This window comes from Tachypleus tridentatus, chromosome 13 (assembly GCF_004210375.1).
Source record: "Tachypleus tridentatus isolate NWPU-2018 chromosome 13, ASM421037v1, whole genome shotgun sequence".
Taxonomy (NCBI): domain Eukaryota; kingdom Metazoa; phylum Arthropoda; class Merostomata; order Xiphosura; family Limulidae; genus Tachypleus; species Tachypleus tridentatus.
Window position 1 is genome coordinate 231949379 of NC_134837.1, and position 22446 is coordinate 231971824.

A 22446-nucleotide genomic window follows, 5' to 3' on the forward strand; every position below is an offset into this window, starting at 1 on the left:
TATGGTCTTTACCACCACAACGGACACAGGTCAAGGAACCATGGCAAGACTGTTTTGAATGACCAAATCGTTGTCAACGGAAACAACGTGCAGGATTTGGAATATAAGGTCGCACCTTATAATTCAGATATCCTGCTTTTATTGTGGTAGGAGGACGTGATACAGTAAATATTAGTATTAGAACATTTGTTGGTTCCAGAAATCCATCTTTTTGAGTGAAGATTCGGCGTACTGCTGTGACACCTTGGCTGATGAGACTTGGAGGATCTCAGATTCGGGGACAGTCCTTAAATCTCTTTCAACTATGACTCCTCTGGAAGTATTCAAAGTGGAATGAGAAGTAACTTCAATGAATATGCCCCCCAAGGCCTTTGATGTCCGGAGTTTGGAATGCTGTAATGAAGATGTTTCTACTAAGATGTCTTCCAAACGTAGCTTTTTTACCGATTTAGGAGAGAGCCAACAAGCCCTTCTGAATAAAACATGGGGACATCTGCACGAGAGGTTTGTCACTTAAAAAAATGCAAAATTAGAAATCGCAGGACAGATTCAAGTTGTGAGTTAGGCTGAACAGATTCATCAATGTGTGGTTGTTTTCCAGTAGTAGGGTTTTCTCGATGGTTTCAAGTTGTGTTATTTTTTGTTTTAGAAGTATCCATAATAAATAGACATTTTTCGGTGCCCACTGACCCCACCCACCATGGAGCCCAACAAGGAACGCACTACAGTGCCTTAAGGGCACTGCAGCGACGCCATGGTTTCGTAAGCACTATATCCGAACACGCAGGTGGATGTTTAGATCACAGAGGAGGTAAACTGTAAGAACAGAAACTTCTCTGGGAGGCCCCCTCACCGCGTACAGGAATCTACATCGAGGGGAATGCAGTGTGAGAGTGTTGGATACCTATGAAAAGTATCCCAGGCCTTTTTTTGAGCCTTCCATGCCATATGGCAGGCAGGATTCCACCACGGACGAGGATATCGTGGAAAACATGTCGAAGTTTTAGAAATACATTGAGACTGTATAATTCAGTCTGTTACTGCTGCCACACAGTCGTCTACTGATTTCTTACAGACGATGGCAGGATCAAGTTCTTTGAGAGCTGCGAAAGAGGGCCAGTTTGCTTGATCCAGCTACCACCGGGACACGCGGGTCAGGTGGCATCGACCACAGCCGCCAGTTTCTCTCAAAATTATAGGAAAATGATCACTGCCTCGTGGATTATCGTCATCCCTCCATGAAAAGTAGGAGAATAGTGAAGGAGAGAAAATTGAGATCAACAGCAGTAAATGGCTGACTAAGTGCACGAAAGCAAGTATAAGAACCAGTATTGAAAAGAGAAAGGTTGTGATCAGAGAGCATTCGTTCTACAGAGCGACCCATCCTATCAATATCAGCACTTCCCCCAGAGGAGATAATGTCCATTAAAGTCCTCCAGGATTAAAAGGGGAGATGGCAACTGTTCAATGAGAACATCAAGGTTTGATTGATCATAGGTCTCACCAGGCGATAGGTAGAGAGAACAAATAATGATGGTATGACCCAAGGAAACACTGATGGCTACGGCCTCCAGATGTGTGGAGTAGTAAAGTCAAAGTGGGCACATGCTATTCAACCAACACTGCCACCCCACCATGCACTCGTCCATCACACAGCCTGCAATTTTTGTACAAAGAAAACCGCTGAAAGGTGACTGTAATGGCAAGTTTCAGAAATGTTTCCTGTAAGGAAAGACATACAGGATGGTAAGAACCAATCAATGCTTTGACGCCATCCAGATTAGAATGCAAACTTCGACAGTTTTATTGTATCAAGGTGGCCATTTCTATTTATGTGCAGACGAACTGGGTGGAGAGCCCTTCTGTTTACGACCACGTCTTTTTTTTCTTTATTGTCTTTATTTGAGGGAAGTCTGTCGACCTCCATGGATCCTGCCCTGAGTCGATTGGGCAGGTCTTTGTTGTTGGAAGAGGATTCCAGCAACTGAGGAAGTGAACGAGAGATCGTTTTGCATCTTGGGGTAAGACAAGATGTACCTGAGGAAATGCCTGTACCCTGAACCAAAGGAAGTGGATCTTGGGATTTCCTGGAATGTATGTTATGGTCAGAGATGAGTGTTGAAGTTGATTCATCAAGTTCTTTGACCAGGGAGGTCAAAAGACTTTTCATTTGGTTTGAGAACGATTCTTTTGAAAGCACAGAAAGATTCGTCTGCACTCCCACTGTACTAGTAGAACGAAGTGGAGCAGCATACGTCCGAGATGAAGTGGTACACAGCAACTTTCGAGCCTCAGATTAAGTAATGTTTTGAATCGTCATTAAACGTTCAACCTCTTTTTCTTCCATCCATTTAGAGCAAAAACGAAAGTATGATGGATGAGAGCCATTGCAATAAACGCAATGGGCGTCTGTTTCGTACTCACAGACATCGTGGTCCTTGCCACTGCAACGAGCACACGTCAAGGAAACACATCGTGATACCTTCAAGTGATCGAACCGCTGACACTGGAAATGTCTGAGAGGGTTTGGAATGTATGGCTATACCTTGCAATTAATATAACCTGCCTTGATGGTGGAACATGATGTAAATGTCAGAATGAGGACATTGGTCAACATTGTAATTCTATCTATGCAAGTAGAAATACGCTTCAATGCAGAAACTCCTTGGTGGAGAAACTAGCGAGAATCTCTGACTCGGGAATGTTCTTTAAATTCCTCTTAACGATAACCTCTCGTGATAAATTCAAAGTACCATGAGCGTAACCTCAATAGGTATATCCCCAATCGCCTCTGAATGCAAGAGGAGTCCACTGTGTTGAGATGTGGATGTTTCCTCCAATATATCACCAGAGCGAAGGTTTTGACTTTGGAGAGCAAGCAAGTCCCTCAAGTCCCTTCTGGATGAAAAAGGGAGACATTTGCCTTAAAGGTTTGTCTGAAAGAGAATGTAGTGTAAGAAAATGAGGTACAATAGGTGTTACAGATGTTGAAGATTGCTGCTCAGAATCTTCAAAACGTGGTCGTTTACGTATGGACTGTTTTTCACTATTTCATTTACGTTTTTATTTGGAAGATCCATAATATAAAAAGGAATATTTCGGTACCCACTGACCCCACCCACTATGGAGCCCTACGAGGGGATGCACTACAATGCCAAACAAGGGCACTGCAGCAACGCTATGGTTTCGTGAGCACTATACCCAAACACCAGCATCAAATATAATGTCTACAACACCAACACTGGTACTTGGTTGACCCTAGCCCAAGTGGACCAGCCGATTGACCATAAAGGCCCACCTCAAGACCGCCCATCTACAGGAATTCAAGGCCAAAGTGGTGTGTTAGGGTTGGATCCTCTCCTCCTCTTTATGGGTCACCAGCACGACAAACACGTAGGTGGAAGTTTAGACCCCAGAGGAGGTTAACTGAAAGTACGGAACCTTTCTTCGGAGGTCCCCTCACCAGGTACAGGAATCTACACGGAGGGGCACGGATGTCTCGCCCCACAGTGGTACGTCTACTGACGTATAACGCTAGAAACAGAGTTTCGGTATCCGTGGTTGGCAGAGTACAGATAGCCCATCGTGCCTAACTTCAAACAAACAGGGATGTCACACAAGTTAAAGTCAAGATAAGTGGGTTAGGATGACGTCAGCAAAAAGAGCTTGGAAACCAATGCCCTAAAAATTCTACAGAGAATGTCTGTTTTACAATGTATAAGAGTAATTTTTGGAAACAAATTTTGTTATTAAGCGTTTAAAATCTTAAATGTAATCTTAAGAATTTAAACCTTTTATTTATAGAGGCTTCAAACTTAGGTTTAAGGACAATGTATATATTAAACATCTTTAGATCTTAATCTATGAGTAATAGGAAATCATTTCTTATCATTTAAAGATTTAACAAACTTATAAAGTGTTTATATAGTTTATAAATATTTGTTTATTGGGAACGGTTAATTGTGAGTGATGTCTGTATTTAACCACACCTTTATCATGGACATTATTATGAAACATTATGCAAATATATTTGTTGTACACAGAATTTAAGATACTTTTGTCCCAGTTTTTATAACTATAAAAGTTTATCAGGTGATTTCTTTTCTTGAGCAAAATGCGAATTTCAGTGAATAAAAGATGGCAGAGAGGCCTAAAGTATTTTACGATTCTTTATTTTTCCTGCAACAAACTAGTTTCGTTTAATTTACGGCTCATCAGTCATGCTTGGAAGAACGAAACAAATGAAACAGGCCTCACAGGGTTGTGGAATGTAAGCAGTTTGCTTGATTTAGAAGAAAGCATTTTTTACTATCAGTGTTAAATAAAATACTGTACATCTAAACCAACCATAAGAGTTGCGTAATATACAATTTAGTTAAATTACCTTGTATGTCATCATTGAAGGTAGTATAACGTTCATGGTATTTCTTCAAGAGCTTGAAGGCATTTTCGTTACCAAAGTCTTCAAACTGAATCAAACACGACCTTCCAAACCTAAAGATAGTATGTGCAGAATATTCACTTTGCTAAACTTCAAGTTTGTTTATGCATTTCAAAGATAAAGGTAGACACCGGGTCAAAGTTCAACAAATTTTAAATTTTTTTAAAATTAATATAAACGTTGAACAAAATCGATCTTGACGACAAAAGATAGATACATCCACTTAATACGATTTACACATAATAAACTATCAGTCCTTAATGAGTTTTAATAGGACGAAATTCATGAGAAACTTTCAGTCAAGAAGGTTTTGGCATAACTAAATTATAACAGTGGTCAAGATATTACGACTAAAGACTAGAAAGTTCGACATAAAGCAGGGCTATATACAAAGAATTTAGCATAAATATGCCTTTCTAATTTCTGTAACTAATGACTGAAATTAACGCTTTAAAATATAATAGTATCAGGCTACAACACTTTAAGGACAAAACGTCTTGCTTAATTAAATAAATTCTAACCTCAATCACGCTTAAGGTCTGCTTATAATCTTTCATAAAAATGAGTAATATTCATCGTTCAAACAAATTCAAAAATCATTACACTAGATAATTTTTATGTAGCAGTTAATCAAGAAAATTTTTTGTGATATTAATAGTTCTGTTTACCTTCTGATGACAGCTTCCATAAACTCTTCGACGAAATCATCATACTCTCGACCACGAATCCTCTTGTGACGTATCCCGATATAATAGGGATCACTCAGAAGTTCCTGATGAACGTAAAACTCTTTAGAACGATACACAACAAGAAGTCTGTACTCACACACATACACGAACTAACTAAACATTTAAAACTACTTAAAATAGAGTACAAATAAAAATGTTATGTATAATTAGTAAATTTTCATTTTCTTATTAGCTCATGTATTGAAAATTATAACTTTTAGGATCAAAAGTTTAGTTTCTATGTTGTTGCTTTGTTTTTTCAAAATTGGTAGTAATCTTAAATTTGATACCGGGTCTTCATGATAGAAAGACTGCAGTGTTATCCATTCATCTAAGATCTCCTGTGTTAAAAACTGAATAGATTCAAGGGAGAATCGAACATTTGTAATATGGTCACAAGATTCCAGAATTAATGAAGTACGTGAGCAGACAACTTCCAGCGATACAATTCACGACTGTAGTAGAACACAGTAGAAAATTACAAGCTCACATTTCTAAAATTGATGGTCACCAGGAAATTCACAGATACTGGTAGATATTTGTAGTGAATAATTCCAGCAATGCAAAGCCGTTTGTCACAGACTGCGTCTAGTTTACAGAATGACTAAGATTTGTTATACAAAGTATGATTAATAATAGGAAGAAAAAACAAAAACAAACTACAACTTTCCTTGACTGTGAATATCCTAAAAGCTTGAGAGAGATGAAATAAAAGAAGAATGAGCAAGGCAAAACCCAGGATCGAATCCTGTTTCCAACTGCCCCTTCCAAACAACAACAACAAAAGTTCGTCTCAGGACCTCACTTCAGGTGGCAGCAAGTTATAAACTAGTTCGATAGTACAATCTAATAAGAATATTAACAAGTTAATACTCGGACTTAATTAATCAGATAGGTTACAAACCAGGACAACGATTGACATATGATCCCCAAAATGTTATTAGTAAAAACTTGTAATTCTGTTTAAGAAAAAGTATTCACGAAATATTTACTTTCATTCGTATTACATGCAAGGTCACGAGAAATGTTTAACTAGCTAGGGCTAATGACAACAAAATTTATCATTGCTATATTTTTTAACAAGAGGAAGGTCGCAGGATATTTTATATCTGTAAAATATTAAACAATATTAACTTGGGGGCTACTTTTAAGTTCATTAGATATGGTATTTAACTAAATGGAACCTTACCCCATTGTTGGTTCCCAGATCCAACGTCACCGGAAGCGTTTTATTTGGGGGGATTCCTGCCAGTGCCGTGTAAAGGGCTAGCTTCCCCACTGGAATGCCCATACCATTGGCGCCCAGATCTCCTAATCCAAGAATCCTCTCTCCGTCCGTCACAACAATGGCCTACGCAAAATATACAATAACAAGTAAGCTAGAAGGATCATACTGAAAACTAAATATTTCAACGCACTGTTAAACAAAAATAAAGACAGAATTATAAAAACATGTACAGAAGAAAATACTTATTCACCGGTTTAAATTGCACTATATTTAATGTGCTTCAAAAAGTACAACTTGATACTGAAGTGCCACTTGGTTGTATGTTAACATCTAAAAAAAAAGGAGTAAAAATTGGCAACTGACTAAACGAGCAAACAGTACATAAACTTGTAACACAAACAATTATACGTGCACTAAAATCTCGCATGACGAAAAGCACTAGGTGCAGAACAGCTGTAGAAGGTACAATTTTGGAAGGAAAGGTATAGGGGGTTGGGGTGGAAACAGCCGAAATTAACTACGAAAAACCCGTTTCTTAACTAATTAAATTTCCGTTATGGGTATGTAGAACACCCATAATATCAATACAAATTGGATTATTGATCTTAAACCTTATCAACTCTGAAGAGGTACATTAGATAACTTACACAGTCATCAGACACGATACAATACAAATATTACAATAATACTGCTGAGTTATATTACTATCCATAACAAACAATATGATATTATAGTTGAATGTTATAATGCAGTAGTGTCTGTCGTCTGTATGTCCGCTTTACACGCCTATACTTTTTAACCAAATTTGGAAGACCAGGGTTTTCCGAGAGGTTAAGTTTTTAATAACTTAACTTCCATGTATTTTTTTCTCACCTTCGAGTTTGATATTTGTAACGTATTATCTTTTGAAAACCTACCCTTATTTCCTTTTCTGGCCAATTACATAAGACATCGTAAATTCTTCCTGCGTCTTGAATAGTTAGGAAAATTCCTCTGGTGGCGAAAAAAACAAACAAAACAACAACAACTTTATATGAATACTAGTTACTTTACAATATCAACTTACAATGAAAATTAATGACCAAGAATAATACTGCATAAATACTGGTGTCTTTTATTTTTTATTTTTCATTTATTCAAAAGCTAAAATACTTTTCTATATTATTGATTCCATTTGTAAAAAAATTATATTTAAAAGATTATTTCATATAAGGAACAATATTTTTACAGATGCGTCTCGCTCTTGACACAACGATATTTGCACTTGGCTTGGGTCAAAAGAAGTCTAGCGCCTGCTTAGTTCTGACAGCAACTATAATTTTATCACCATCCGATAGATCTAAATATCCTTCACGATCTTAGACTACCTATTTTATCATCATTCTATGTGAAATTTATAAAGCTTTAGAATACACTCTAACCTAATAATCCAAGTACACCTATAGTATATAAAAATAAACGAAGAAAGAAAAAAATACAGCTAAATAAAAACAAAACAACGCAGGACTGACTACTGTTCTCAAAAAAGGAACCAAACAAAATCAGAATGAAAGTGTGCATATCACTTGATCGGCTACTGATCACGTAGCAGACTAAGCTGTTTCAACCATATATGGAAAATAAAATTCCTATATTACTAGCTTTCCCACTGGGAAAACAAACATAACCCAAATTTCCAATCGTAAAATATTACTTAACTGTAAAATAGTCAAAAGAGTAGAATTCTAAAGTAAACTAAAGGAAGGTTATAATGATGACAACTGAGATTCTATTCAAATACCAAGGTTTCGATAGACAAAGCGGGGAAGCCAGTAATATAAGGATTTTATTATCCATGTCAAGTTGAGACTGATGACGAGAAACCCACTTGATGTATAATTATATTCTCAAGACAGCTGGTATGGGTATTAGTACTTTTTTAATTAAAATAAATTAGAGAACAAGTATTCGACCTTCTTATGTTATCTTCAGGTTGCCTTGAGAATACATTTTTTAAGGTTCAAACTGGTTAGTCTACTATGTGATCATTATCAGATCACGTGATATGTCCCTGACTTGTTTGGTTCCTTTTTTCAAGTTCCGTAGCTAGCCCAAAACAGATTGTTTATTTAGCGGTAAATGTTTCCCTCATATTCGTGCAATCATTAATAAAAGGCTAATGAAAGGCAGACAGGTTTCTGTTCGTGAATCCTATGTGTTGACTAGTTCCTACAAAACAACCTGAACAGACTACAGTTACACGTAAATGAAAATATAGTATTAAACACATTATTAATAAATTTTTTGATAAATTTATGACATAACAATCATACACTAAAGTTGATATTATATCGTGTAATTTTTCATGTGATCAAAAATTGTTATAAGGAAATACAACCATAAATATTCCTAAATGTTAAACTAAACAAGTTATTATGCCTATATGTTTTGATATTACACAAGTTTCCATTAATTTCACAGACGAAAAAACAAAGCTCAGCAATTAAATACACTTCTTTTTATTTGTTGGTTAATTCCAGTCACGTGATGGAGTTGTAAATCCTAGAGTGCCTTTTAAAACAGAGAAGTCTGACAAAATTTCTTTGTAATTCGGTTGGATTTTTATTTAAAAGTAGCAGTATCAACGAACAAAAGCTCCATGTTTTAATTATCTTTTGTATGTGAACTAGTACTTTCTGTGCCGTTTTATACATAAACTCCAAATACTTAAGTATCGACGAAATTGCACATACTATTAAATTATCTAGAATAAGCACGACACCACACAGGAACATATGTACAACAACCCTTACAAAAAGAAAATAAATCCGCTTGTATCTAGAGAAGGTACATGTAGAGTTAGATCAGACATTAAAAAGAAGAAGAAACAGAAAACTCATATTGTTACATTTTGAATGCTAATTAGCGTTTATTATTAATACGCATATTTTATAAAGTAAATGTAACATCTCCATTTTCTACACGGCAATTTATTTATTTATTTATTTTTTTTTTTTTTTATAACTCAAGATTTCGAATTCGTAAACACTGAAGAACTACAGACCACACTTTCTCAGAAGCCCGGTTTATCCTTGGAACAATAGTATGTACACTTGGCTTGGCTCCAGAAAACCAATCCTTCTGGTGGTATTTAGAATTCTTTAAAACTGTGAAGAAGCAGTTAAAACGAAATATCGAGTTATAATAAAGACACCATGCTAGAGATAGGTGTTGTGTGCTATATTTATTGTGTGTTATCCGTCCCTAATTTAGCAGTGCAATGCTAGAAAAAAGGCAGACGTCATCACGACCCACCGCCAACTTTTGGGCAACTCTTTATGAATGAATAGAGTAATTTACTGTCACATTATAAAACCTCCACGGTTGAAAGGGCGATCATGTCTGATGGAAAGAGGAATCGAACACGAGACCCTCAGGTTGCGAGTTACCGGACAGTTATATTACTTTAGAAATACAAGCACTTAAGGGGTAGGGGGAAAAAAGACAAACGATTCCGATAAAATAGAAAGAAAAGTTTATTTTATGTTTGTTCTTGTTATCGGTGGCGTTTCTAATATTTGCTTTTATTTCAGGGGTATAAGGAAGCAAAGAGTTAGTTTGATGATAGAATAAAATTAACATCTTTGACTCAGTGGGTCACAATGTAGTGAAATTGAAAATCTTTAAAGCCTACATTTCAGGTAGGGACAGAGTTCCCAAATATGGATCTACCAACTTTACACCATCACGGTGGACACGCCTCTGTTGGCTGTCAAGTACAAAACAACGAGTTCGGGTATCTGTCTGTTGTTACTCACACCGGATATCCAAACCCGATTTTGCTCTTTTTATTTACAACCTATATATTTAATGATCTTGCTTACTAAGTTATACATGTTCATATGTCAACTTTTCGTACCTTGGACGCTGGAATACTAAGCTATACTTGATGCAAGCTAGTCCTACAGTGGGTGTATAAACAATAGGCATAAGTTTCTCTGTATGTTCCATCAGGACTTTGAAGAAAAGGTTTTGATTGTAGTCCTGTTGAAAGAGACGGTATACAATTATCGAGTTTTATCACCTGTTAAAGACAATCTATTTAACAGTTCTCCTCTTCAATATATATTTTTACTGATTATCATCTCATATCTTTAACATGCATCTCACACATCTTCATATCTAATACTGAAAGTATTATGTCTACTTAACTGTATGTATTAACTGAGGAACAATTATGTAATAATAGCCATGAAACGAAATAATAAATATAGAACTGTTGAATGTCGTGTATTCCATGGGTAAAACCACATACGTGACGTTGCGCTCCAGCTTGTGACGTACAAAGATTGATAGTCGAGTTTAGAAGCGACTGTAAACATTGTTAACTGTGGAATATATCTAAACATCTAATATTAAATCGTACAATGAACATGACCCAAATTTAAAATGAGGAGACACTCGTAAAGAGGCAAAGTACCTTGTTAAAACCAGAGTATGGTTCCTATTTTTCCCATTCTTTCTGTCATTATTAAAGGGCTCATTTAAGTAACAGAACTAAATCAATTGGATTTGACTAAAATTAATAACTTTCCTAAGTTTAGTTAAGAAAGTGAATTTTCTAAACACATGTTAAAAACGTAGGTTGATTAGAGATGCAAAAAAAAAAGAAAACCCAATGATAACTGCTGTTGTTATGGAAGTAGTTGTCTGAATCGCTGCACCGTTATACATATAAACGAACAAAAACTAATAGACAGCTAAGTCTACTGTTACAGACATCCATTTTTCTTTTCTTTGACATTTGATTAACATATGCATGTGTGTGTTAAAGACAGGGGAGAGTCATGCAAGATGAGAAACATAATCGTTTGAATGTAGAGGCAGATATAAAAGAGAGAGAAAAGGATTATACAAGGAAAGCATGCAAGGCCTGTTATGACGATGAGTTGTGCACTTTTGACTGGCTTCCAGAGGAGGAAGTAAGCAGTAATTCGATTTAATAATTTATAACTGCAATTTTATTATGTTATTTTAAATAGTATCCAGACAGGATAACGTATTCTTAATAATCTGTAAAAAACATATTACTACACTTTTTACTACCATTTATTATAAACTACAAAACATTAGGTGTAATATATAGTTAAATTAAAGTTATGTATTTATGTTTCAATTTTTAAATGATAAAATGCTCAATACTTAATTTGATAGTATTATAGTCTTAAAACGCGATTTTATATTGTTAAGTCTATATGATTTACATTTTCACAATAAGTCATTATTACTTTAATTAATAAAATCATAATATGTTCCGCAGAATAGTGCAAAATTTCTAAAGTTTATCGTAGATATCTACTTAAACATATCAGATTTTTTCCACATGTTACCGAGGATCTGGACTTTGCTAATTATGCGATTCTGCGAATGAACAGAATACACGTCTGTCACGCAATGCCAATCACACCTATGTATTTATTTTAACGCTTGTACACGTTACAGAAGAGAGGGGAAGAGAACACGTGATAAAAGCGGCTTCCAGATTCCGCCATTATATAAAAGAAAACAATAGTATTTACTTGGGATGTTAAGTATTAACATTTAAACATTTCGCATTTTGGGTTCCTTTTGTACAAATCCTGGAGTTATTTATATTTAAGAACTAAGGTTAACCAAATGTCAGTTTTTTCATGTATTAGTTGGAGCACTCTCCTAGACTGTTTGTTTACTTTTGTTTTTACAAAAAGCTACATATGGTATTCCTCCTGTCAAACTCTAAATCAAACCGAACCATATTACCATTTATCCTACCAAATTGTATGTCAAACCACTAATAGCCACATACACTATGCCTCCCGATAACCTGTAAATCAAATCTACACATGCTAGTTATTACCTATACCATTCATTATACCAAATTGTCAACTCAAACCAACACATAGTCACCCACACCATAGATTTGAAGGAAAGTAGATAGGCAACAACTAGCGCCAACTGTTAGTCTATTCTTTTTAGATTGATGTGCCTGTCATTATTAAAATACAGTTACAGCCCTACAGTACAAAGCTGTAACAAGGTGCAAAGTTACCTTAAACAAGGTAAAACATTCTCAAATCTTTAAAAAAGTTTTGTAGTGCAGTGAAAGTGTAAAGTTGTTTTCCACTATCTCTTTCATGGAAATCCATTAAATCCTAAAAGCACATATCAATATGAACACCAAATATTAAAGATAAACAGACCTACGCCATTCTTTCTGCCAAATTATGAATCCAACCAACAAATACTAATACTTACATACATCATTCCTCCTGTGAAACTGTAAATCATACCAACATACACTAGTAGTTACTATACCATTTCTCTCGCCAAATTGTAATTTAAATCAACACACCTACAACATTTTCCCTGCCAAACTGTAAATCAAACCCATATACTAATAGTAACCAACAAATTGTTTTTTGTGAGAAATAAAATGTAAAACAATTATGGTGACTATTTGTTTCTTTCTCTTGCAAGTCTTTTATAGTCTTCAAAACTATAAAAACGTCAATACATAATAATGTTTGCAAGTTTACGAGTACTGATTATAGAGCCATAGTAATACACGGAGGACGTATCCACAACCAACATGATTGTTTTATTTACTATGTCACAGAGAAGCTGAGGTGTACAATAAGTTAACATCAGATGTTGAGAGTACTCACTATGTTACAGAAACGTGCTCATACCTTATACTAATATGTATTTACAATGAAGGAGACTTATTTCTACCTGAAGTTGACAAAGATACATGTATTTACTCAGACTGTCCTCGAGTCTGTCTATGTTTTCTATAACAGCCTGCACTTGAGATTCTACACATCGGACTGACGGTGGGAGAAGACCCCGAAGTCCAAGATTTTCTCGCTCTTGTGCGGAGAATGCCAATCCCTAGGAATAAAAAAAATCAGACAATAAGGCCAGTAAAAAAATACAAATGAAAGTAAAGAACACTGTAATAATATGTCAAACATATATCATCCATTATATCCAATGGCGATGAAGTATTCTATCAAATACCACGGGTCGTAAAGTAGACTGGAATACATCAAATATTGTATATAATCAGTTAATTTAACGTTAAATGGTTTCGTGTGAACTACACTAAGTTGTTGAACTGTATTTTTCACCAATTATATTAAAATCATTAAGAATCATAATTTATTACTTTAATAAAATGAACTTATGTATTTATTTTAGTACCAAACTCTTTATTACCAGCATTTGAAGGCATAAATAAAGTTGAAGTTATGCTGTCATAGCGCAGATAGAAAAGTTACGATTAAACTTCAGAGGTGGAGAAATTATATTCAAATTATTTTATAGTATATGATTAGTTTCAAATCTGTTGTATGTTTATCAGGGACTTGCAGGCTACTTCCAGACGATTTGGAACCCTAGCATTATGAACTACAATGCTCTCTTGAATTACTATATAAAACTGGTTGACAAGGAACGTCATCACTAATCTTCACTAGATTGGCGAAGTATATTAGTATATTACTTGTAGTAAGCAAATCGTCTTGTAGTTAAAAAGTGCCATAATACGAAAAGATGTGTACAGCATATTCAAGTCACGTAATGTGTGTGACACTGACGATAAGATTAAAAATCGGACTGTGATGCAATATTACAATTTTTCTGTTTCTTTAAAATTAGTTTACTTGTTCGTTAAGCACAAATCTGTATCATGTGCTGTGTGGGAGGTTATCACTGTATATATGGAACCTAGAATTTTAGCGCTACAAACTTTTCAGCTCATCGCTGAGCCTTAAACAGAAAACAAATCGCTATATTGATTTTACATTCGTTAATTCTTAAATCTATAGCTAAAACAGCATAATTTTACACGTATTTTAAAATAGCATTTCATAACAAATCAACAATTGAATTTATCCAAACTATGAAAAGGTGGCATTCCTTTGGTGACGAATTCTAACATATGACAGTGAAAATGCTAAAAACCTGTTACACACTGATGTACAGGATTGAGTAACAGTCAGGTTGCATGTTTGTCAAGGGCTTTGAGAATTATTTTCGACGATATTGGTTTGTTGGTTTGGTGTTTTATGGCGCAAAGCAAGTAGGCTTTCAGCGCCAAACATTCAGTAAAAAAGTTAAAATTAAAGTTCGTAAAATCCATAAAAGGAAATTAAAGTAAAACAAAACAAGTTTTATTTTTGAATAAAAACATAAATAGCATTAAAACCAATTTTTACTTCTAGAGTACAGCGGTAAGAATTTGTTTGTTTTTGAATTTCGAGCAAAGCTACACGAGGGCTATCTGCGCTAGCCATCCCTAATTTAGCAGTGTAAGACTAGAGGGAAGGCAGCTAGTCATCACCACCCACCGCCAGCTCTTGGGCTACTCTTACCAACGAATAGTTGGATTGACCGTCACATTATAATGCTCCCAAGGCTGAAAAGGCGAGCACATTTTGGTGTGACGGGAATACGAACCCGTGACTCTCAGACTACGAGTCGCACGCCCTAACCACCTGGCCATGCTGGGCCATCGGTAAAAGAAAAACTACAATAATACAAGTTGTAAAGGGATTTCTGCAGAATAATTGTACTCATCATAAATCGCCAGGAAGACTAACAGGTAAGTTAAAAAAACACCGTTACTCACCTGAAGCTGGTTACAAGTTATTTGACGTTATGGCCATTTTCAAAAAGTAAAGTAATAATAGTTTTAAAAGACTGGCAACAAAAGTTTAATTATAACTAGCCAGGATGACTAACGGGTAGTTCAAACAGCAGCGTTAGTCACCTGAAGTTGGCCTTTCCAGTCCTGATGTTTCGGGTTATTTGACATTACGACCACTTTCAAATTTCAAATCCAATAAGATGGACTTTGATTCTTAAAATAGAGTCACATTAAAAAAGGTCTAATGTATAAATTAAAAAACAGTGGACAGTGTCACCATCACCAATAATACTGTTTAACATTATAGATAAACCTTGGTACACAAGTTTAAAATGGTGCCTTCGTTATGATCTCAACGACGGCAAGACAGTAAAATGTGGCTTATTGTGACCTGAGTGTTACACAGACAATACAATGAAGCATCAGTCCCAGATAAAAGAAAACAATGAGTTAAAAAACTGTGACCAATGCCTAGTCTAGTTAGAACAACTTTCTCCTTCTGATCCTTACGGAAGCAAGACGGTCAAAGTCCAATTTTGGGTTTTATTTGGAAAAGCTTGTTTTCACATTGGTCACTCCAAGTCGACTGCTAACTGGCACGGAGACGAGCCTTGAATACAGGACCATAGTCCATGTATGGAACAGGAAGAGCGTCGATAGTGCCAGAGCAGATAGATTTAGCTGCGGTGTCGACGAGCTCGTTCCCGCAAATACCAACGTGGACCAGTATCCAGGAAAACTGGATATAAGTAGATGTTAAAGAGAAATGGGCCAGTCAGTTTTAAATATCGGCGAAAACAGGGTAAGAACTAAAGTGAAGCAATTCCAGGGCCAGTAGAGAACTAATCGAGCCAGTATAAGGAGTGCAGTTTGAGTACTGCTTAGCTTCTGTGTGATCCAGGGCAAGAGAAATGGCGTATAGTTCAACAGTGAACTACAGAAGCTGTAGAGGGGATTCTGCCTGCAACCACCAAATCACAACAAACTATGTCAGAGCCCACACAGTCACCTGATTTCGAACCATCTGTATAAATAGGAATGGAAGAATGGTTCGAAAAATGTTCAGCAAATAATAGATAGTATTTCCAATCTGGAGTGTCTGCTTTTCTCAGATGATTTAAAGAAAGGTCACATTTGTGGACTGTAAGAAACCATTGTGGGATGGGCTGACCAGTGGATACAGCAATGTTATCCAAGGACAAACCAAATTCATCCAACTGTGCCTGGATATGAAGGCCAAAAGGCGCAATGGCAGATCGTCTGTTCTGAAAAAGGGTGGCCCACTGAGGAAGGAAAACACACCCTAGGTGTGATGCTTTGATAAGGAACGAAGTTTCGAAGCATACAGTAAAGACAGTTGCAAACGACGGAGGTACAAAGAAGGTTCATGAGACTATGTATAAGCTCTGAACTGGGGAAGTGTGGAAAGCCCCAGTGCAGAGCTGAAGTCCCTGATGATGAATGAGGTCCAGCATCTTTAAGGCCGAGGTCCTGGCCAAGACAAAGACAAGTGATCCATAGTCGAGTTTCGGTCGAATAAGAGCACGATATATCTTCAGCATAGAACATCGATCCGCTCCTTAAGTGGTGGAAGAGAGGACATGGAGGATGTTCAGTGCTCTTGTACATTTTACCCATAGCTGCTTGGTGTGTGGTATAAAAGTCAGCTTACGGTCAAAGATAAGCCCTAAGAACTTTGTTTCAGGGACCATAGGTAGCACAACTTCACCAATATGGAATTCAGGATCTGGGTGAATACCACCATTGGCAGCAAAAGTGCATGCAAACGATTTTAGAGAGAGAGAAGTTAAAGCCATTTGCTGTGGTCCACTTCAGTAAAGATTGAGGGAAGTCTGTATCTGACACTCAATATATCTCATGTTCGACGACTGACACGAGATGTGAAAGTCGTCGACATCAAGCCTGTTTGCAACAGTACGAGGGAATTGTTCAGTGATGGCATTAATCTTTATACTGAAAAGTGTGACACTCAAAACACAGCTCTGAGGAACTCCAAGTTCCTGTAAAAGAGAACGGGAAAGTGTCGAACCCACACTTATTGGAACATCCTGCCCATTACAAAATGGGCAAATGGCTATGTAACTCATATTATATATATGGAGGTCTCGCAAAACGCCATACCTTCATGTTGTATTACAAGCCGTCTCGATGTCAAAGAATATTGATACAAAATGATGTCATTTGAGAAAGGCTTCTCTGATTGACGTTTTAAGTCGAATCAGGTGGTCCATGGTAGAGAACTGTCGTCGGAACCCACACTGGGTGGGCGAGAGGAGATTGTTTGATTCGAGGAAACAAACAAGATGAGCATTAACCATTCTTTCTTAGGTCTTACAGAGACAGCTCGTCAAAGGAATTGGACAGTAGTCATAGAGACAATCAGATCGAAAGAAAAGAGGTGTTGTCTCTGTCCGAATCTTGATGGCCAAGAACTTGGAGGAAGAACCAGAAGTGCTAGATACCAGACAAAAGCTTTTACTTAGAGTATTGGCGATGCTCCAGGTATCAGCTACTTCCTGGTTATCAGAGGTCACGATTGAAAGGGAGAGAGATTTATATTGCCCACTGACCTTTCGATTCTTGTTCAATATGACTTTGGAACTGGTGATAAAAGATATGCTGGTTGTGAACTTAATCCAACATTCCTTCTGGCTTTGACGTTTTACCAACCGAGCATGTGTACGGGCCTACTAGAAAGCGACTCAGTGTGAGAGTGTCGGATACCTACGGAAAGTATCCCAGGACCGTTTCTGAGCCTTCCTTGCCATATGGCAGACATGATCCACCACGGATGAGGATATCGTGGAAAACGTGTCGAGGTTTTAGGAATACATTGAGCAGCTGCCTGTATAATACAGTCAGTTACTGCTGCCACACAGTCGTCTATTGATGGTTTGGTAGTTTACAAATCACTGGGAAACAAGCCGTCTCTCCTGGAGTTTAGACTCGGTGTCATCCGTACCCCGATTGAAGATTACCACACCCAGCGCCAAAATCCACCGGAGCCGGCCTTCCTTGGAAAACCCCCCTTCGTCTCACAGAAGGTCACTTCTCAACACTTATTCCCCAAACAGACAAGAAAAAGTACCCCACTAGAAAGTGTAAAGTGTGCTCTGACAAATCCACAAGGAAGAAAAGCAGATATGAATGTACTGATTGCAAAGTGGCTCTTTGTGTTGACCCCTGTTTCAAAACATTTCACACGAATTTCAATACCCAAAAATGACATTTTGTGCATTATTGTTTCATCTTTTGTACATATTTCTTCATGTTGTGTACTACTATAAGTTTGGCTTAGAGAAAAAATAGTATTTGTTGCTTATTTCCTTTGTTTTACAAATTACTCAATTTTGCTGAAAAAACCAGCATAGGAGCTGCCGTAGCAAATGATATACTTGGCAGTCAACAGGTTAAAGTCCTTCAGGATTAAAAAGTGAGACAGGAACTGTTCAATGAAAACAATGTCTGATTGATGATACGTCTCACCAGGCGACGACAGGTAGTGAGAACAACAGTGATGGTACGGCTCAAGGAAACATGGATGGTTATGGCCTTTAAAGGTGAGTGGAGTTGCAAAGTCAAGGTGGGCACATGCTGTTCAACCAACACTGCTACCCCTCCATGCACTCGTCCATCACACAGCTTGTTATTTCTGTACAAAGAAAACCGTCGAAAGGTGACTGTATCGGCAGGTTTCAGGAATGTTTTTTGTAAAGAACAACATTTAGGATGGTAAGAGGCAATCAATACTTTGATGTCATCCAGATTAGAATGTAAATCTCGACAGTTCTATTGTATCAAGGTGGCCATTTTATTTATGTGCAGACGAATTGGGTGGAGAGCCCTTCTGTTTACGACCACGTCTTTTTTTCTTTATTGTCTTTATTTGAGGGAGGCCTGTCGACTTCCATGGATCCTGCACTTGGTCGATTGGCCAGGCCTTTGTTGTTGGAAGAGGATTCCAGCGACTGAGGAAGTAAACAAATGATCGTTTTGCATCTTGGGGTGGGAGAAAATGTACCTGCGAAAATGCCTGTACCTGGAACCAAAGGAAGTAGATCTTGGAATTTGCTGGAATGTGTGTTATGGACAGAGATCAACGTTGAAGTTTATTCATCAACTTCTTTGACCACGGAGGTCAACAGACTTTTCATTTGGTTTGAGAACGATTCTTTTGGAGGTACAGAGAGATCCGTCTGCACTCCCACTGTAGTAGTGGAACGAAGTGGAGCAGCATACGTCCGAGATGAAGTGGTACGCAACAACTTTCAAGCTTCAGGTTAAGTAATGTTATGAATCGTTTTCAAACGCTGCACCTGATTTTCTTCCAACCATTGAGGGCATGAACAAAAGTAGAATGGGTGAGAGCCATTGCAATTGACGCAATGATGGTTCGTTTCACACTCATAGGCATCATGGTCCTTGCCGCTGCAACGAGTACACATCAAGGAACCACGACATGACGTCTTCGAGTGACCGAACAGCTGACACTGGAAACATCGGAGAGTTTGGAATGTATGGCTGTACCCTGCAATTAAGATAACCTACCTTGATGATGGCAGGTGGACGTGGTGATGTAACTGTCAAAATGAGGATATTGGTAGGAATCGTTTGTTTGTTTTTGAATTTCGCACAAAGTTACTCGAGGGCTATCTGTGCTAGCCGTCCCTAATTTTGCAGTGTAAGGCTAGAAGGAAGGCAGCTTGTCATCACCACCCACCACCAACTCGTGGGCTACTCTTTTACCAACGAATAATGGGATTGACCGTCACGTTGTAACGTCCCCACGGCTGAAAGAGCGAGCATGTTTGGAGCGACGGGGATGCGAACCCGCTGCCCTCAGATTACGAGTCGCACGCCTTAACACGCTTGGCCATGCCGGGCCTTGCGCTCTGCCAACCACGGGTGTCGAAACCCGGATTTTAGCGTGTAAGTCTGCAGACATACCGCTGAGCCACTGAAAAGCTGGTAGGAATCGTAATTCCATCTTTGTGAGTGGAGATATGCCTCAATGCAGAAGCTACTTGGGTGGAGAAACCAGCGAGAATCTCTGAGGGGATGTTCTTCAAATTCCCCTTAACATAAATCCCCTCGTGATAAATCCAAAGTAGCATGAGGTGTAACCTCAACAGGTATATCCCCAATCGCCTCTGAATGCAAGAGGAGTTCACTGTGTTGAGATGTGGATGTTTCCTCCAATATTTCACTAGATCAAAGCTTCTTTACTGACTCTGGAGAGCCAGCAAGTCCTTCTTGTCCCTTCTGAACGAAAAGGGTAACACTTGCCCTAAATATTTTTTGAAAGAGAATGTAGTATAAGAAAATGAGGTACAATAGGTGTTACAGATGTTAAAGATTGCTGTCAGAATCTTTAAGACGTGGTCGTTTACCTATGGATTGTTCTTTAACTATTTTATTTAATTTTTTATTTGGGGGATCTATAATAAAAAAGGAATATTTCGGTGCCCACTGTCCCCACCCACCATGGAGCCCTATGAGGGGACGCACTGCAAAGACAATGCAGCAACGCCAGGGTATCGTGAACACCATACCCAAACACCAGCATCAGATACAATGTCCACAACACCTGTTGAGAACATTCAACACAGGCACTTTTTGTTGACCCCAGCCCAAGTGGGCCAGCCGATTGACCCAAGGGGGCCAACCCAAGGTCGTCCGTTTACAGGAATTTAAAGCCAAAGTGTGTTAGGGTTGAAACCCTCAACCACCAGGATCATCTCCTCTCCTTCACGAGTCACCACACACGGCAAACACGTGAGTGGATATTTAGATCCCAGAGGAGGTAAACTGAAAGAACAGAACCTTCCCTGGGAGGTCCCCTCACCACGTATAGAAACTCACACCGAGGGGTTTAGACGACATTTTACAATTTAAAACAATTAAGTCAAAATGTTAAGTAAAATATATTTTGAAACTACACATGTACGTTTATTTTTTGCTTTGTAATCAAAATAATGTTTTGCAATAATTATTCTCAGTCCTATAGAGACTCTGACATTGGGTCTAAAGAATGGAATGAAAATAATGATGGAGACAAGTACTTTGTAAAACAAGTCTAAGTTGAGAAACACTTCCCTCCAGGAGGGGACACGGTCTAAATTGAAATCCTATCATAATATATTGAAATAAAGGTGGATGATTAGCTCCGTTTGTTATTGTATATGTGAAAGAGTGTGCGTTTTCTCATAGCAAAGCCACATCGGGCTATCTGCTGAGCCAACCGAGGGGGAATAGAACCCATGATTCTAGTGTTGTAAATCCGTAGACTTACCGCTGTACTAACGGGGGGTTCAGCAGATAGCCCGATGTGACTTTGCTATAAGAAAACACATTGTATATGTGAACGAAATCAACAACTCATGGTTGAAAGTATACAAATTATGTTCCAGACTCAGGTAGTGAAACCATAATTCGTTTTCTTCTTTTTTTCAGTTTGAAGCAAAATGGTTCCTCGAAAATAATTTAAAATTGTGATGTCTATTAGTTCAATATAACAGTAACATAAAATTTATACGATTAATAACTTTAAGTAACCGTTAACAAAATTTGGAAATTAGTTTCGTGATATTTGTTTCTTCTGATGATTTTTGTTTATTAATACAAGATAAAATTTACATTTTCGTTAGAACTGTGCATCTGCATCTTAGTATAGACACCCTTGATAATATATCCAAGTAAAAAAAATACGTTTACCTTAGCTATCTATATAAATAATACGCTCGCGTTTCTCTATCCGGAACTTTTCTTTTGATCAAATCTATATTATTTATAGGCCTTGTCCGAGGAGTTCGCATTGCATATTGATTTTTCTATTCACAATCACATTGCCTGTTTTTTGTAAAAAACTTTAATGCAGGGGAGAGAAGTTTTATCGAGATACGTTAAATACATCTTTTTAAATACGCTTACAAGTTTACCTATCAAACGCTACAAATCTCATATCTTTAGAAACATTTTTTGTTCGAGGAGTCTGGACTGTATATTGGACTTTTCGCACTTCTGAATCACTTAACCTGTTTTTGTTTAATCAAACTTTTCAACGCAATGAGTATTACACACACACAGACTATGGTACATTGTGTGAAGAATGGGTTCGACTTGAACTTTTTATTGGCAATGTATTTTATAGAAACACCCAAACCATTAGTAATTTCCAAATAGATGAACGTTACACTAAATACAATTTCTATGGGCCTTCTCAACTTATTTAAGTGTAAAATCCTTATACACAGTTCGTTCAAAACCATATTTATTACTTTTTGCATAATTAACTACATTTGGCTTCAGTAAAACTTTACCTTAACATTACTTTGAAACAACTTGGCTTCAGTTCGTTTCA

General features: G+C 37.3%; 1 protein-coding gene across 1 annotated transcript in view; it reads right to left on the minus strand.

Moving 5' to 3' along the window:
* Positions 1 to 22446, minus strand: part of LOC143239250 (NADP-dependent malic enzyme-like) — a 47330-nt gene that overhangs the window by 19943 nt on the left and 4941 nt on the right. The window contains exons 2-7 of the mRNA XM_076480157.1: positions 13148 to 13306; positions 10296 to 10420; positions 7315 to 7390; positions 6359 to 6520; positions 5110 to 5213; positions 4385 to 4494 (exon numbers count right to left, since the gene is read on the minus strand). Coding sequence (XP_076336272.1) covers positions 4385 to 4494; positions 5110 to 5213; positions 6359 to 6520; positions 7315 to 7390; positions 10296 to 10420; positions 13148 to 13306 — 736 coding nt within the window. The remainder of the gene's footprint in view (positions 1 to 4384; positions 4495 to 5109; positions 5214 to 6358; positions 6521 to 7314; positions 7391 to 10295; positions 10421 to 13147; positions 13307 to 22446) is intronic.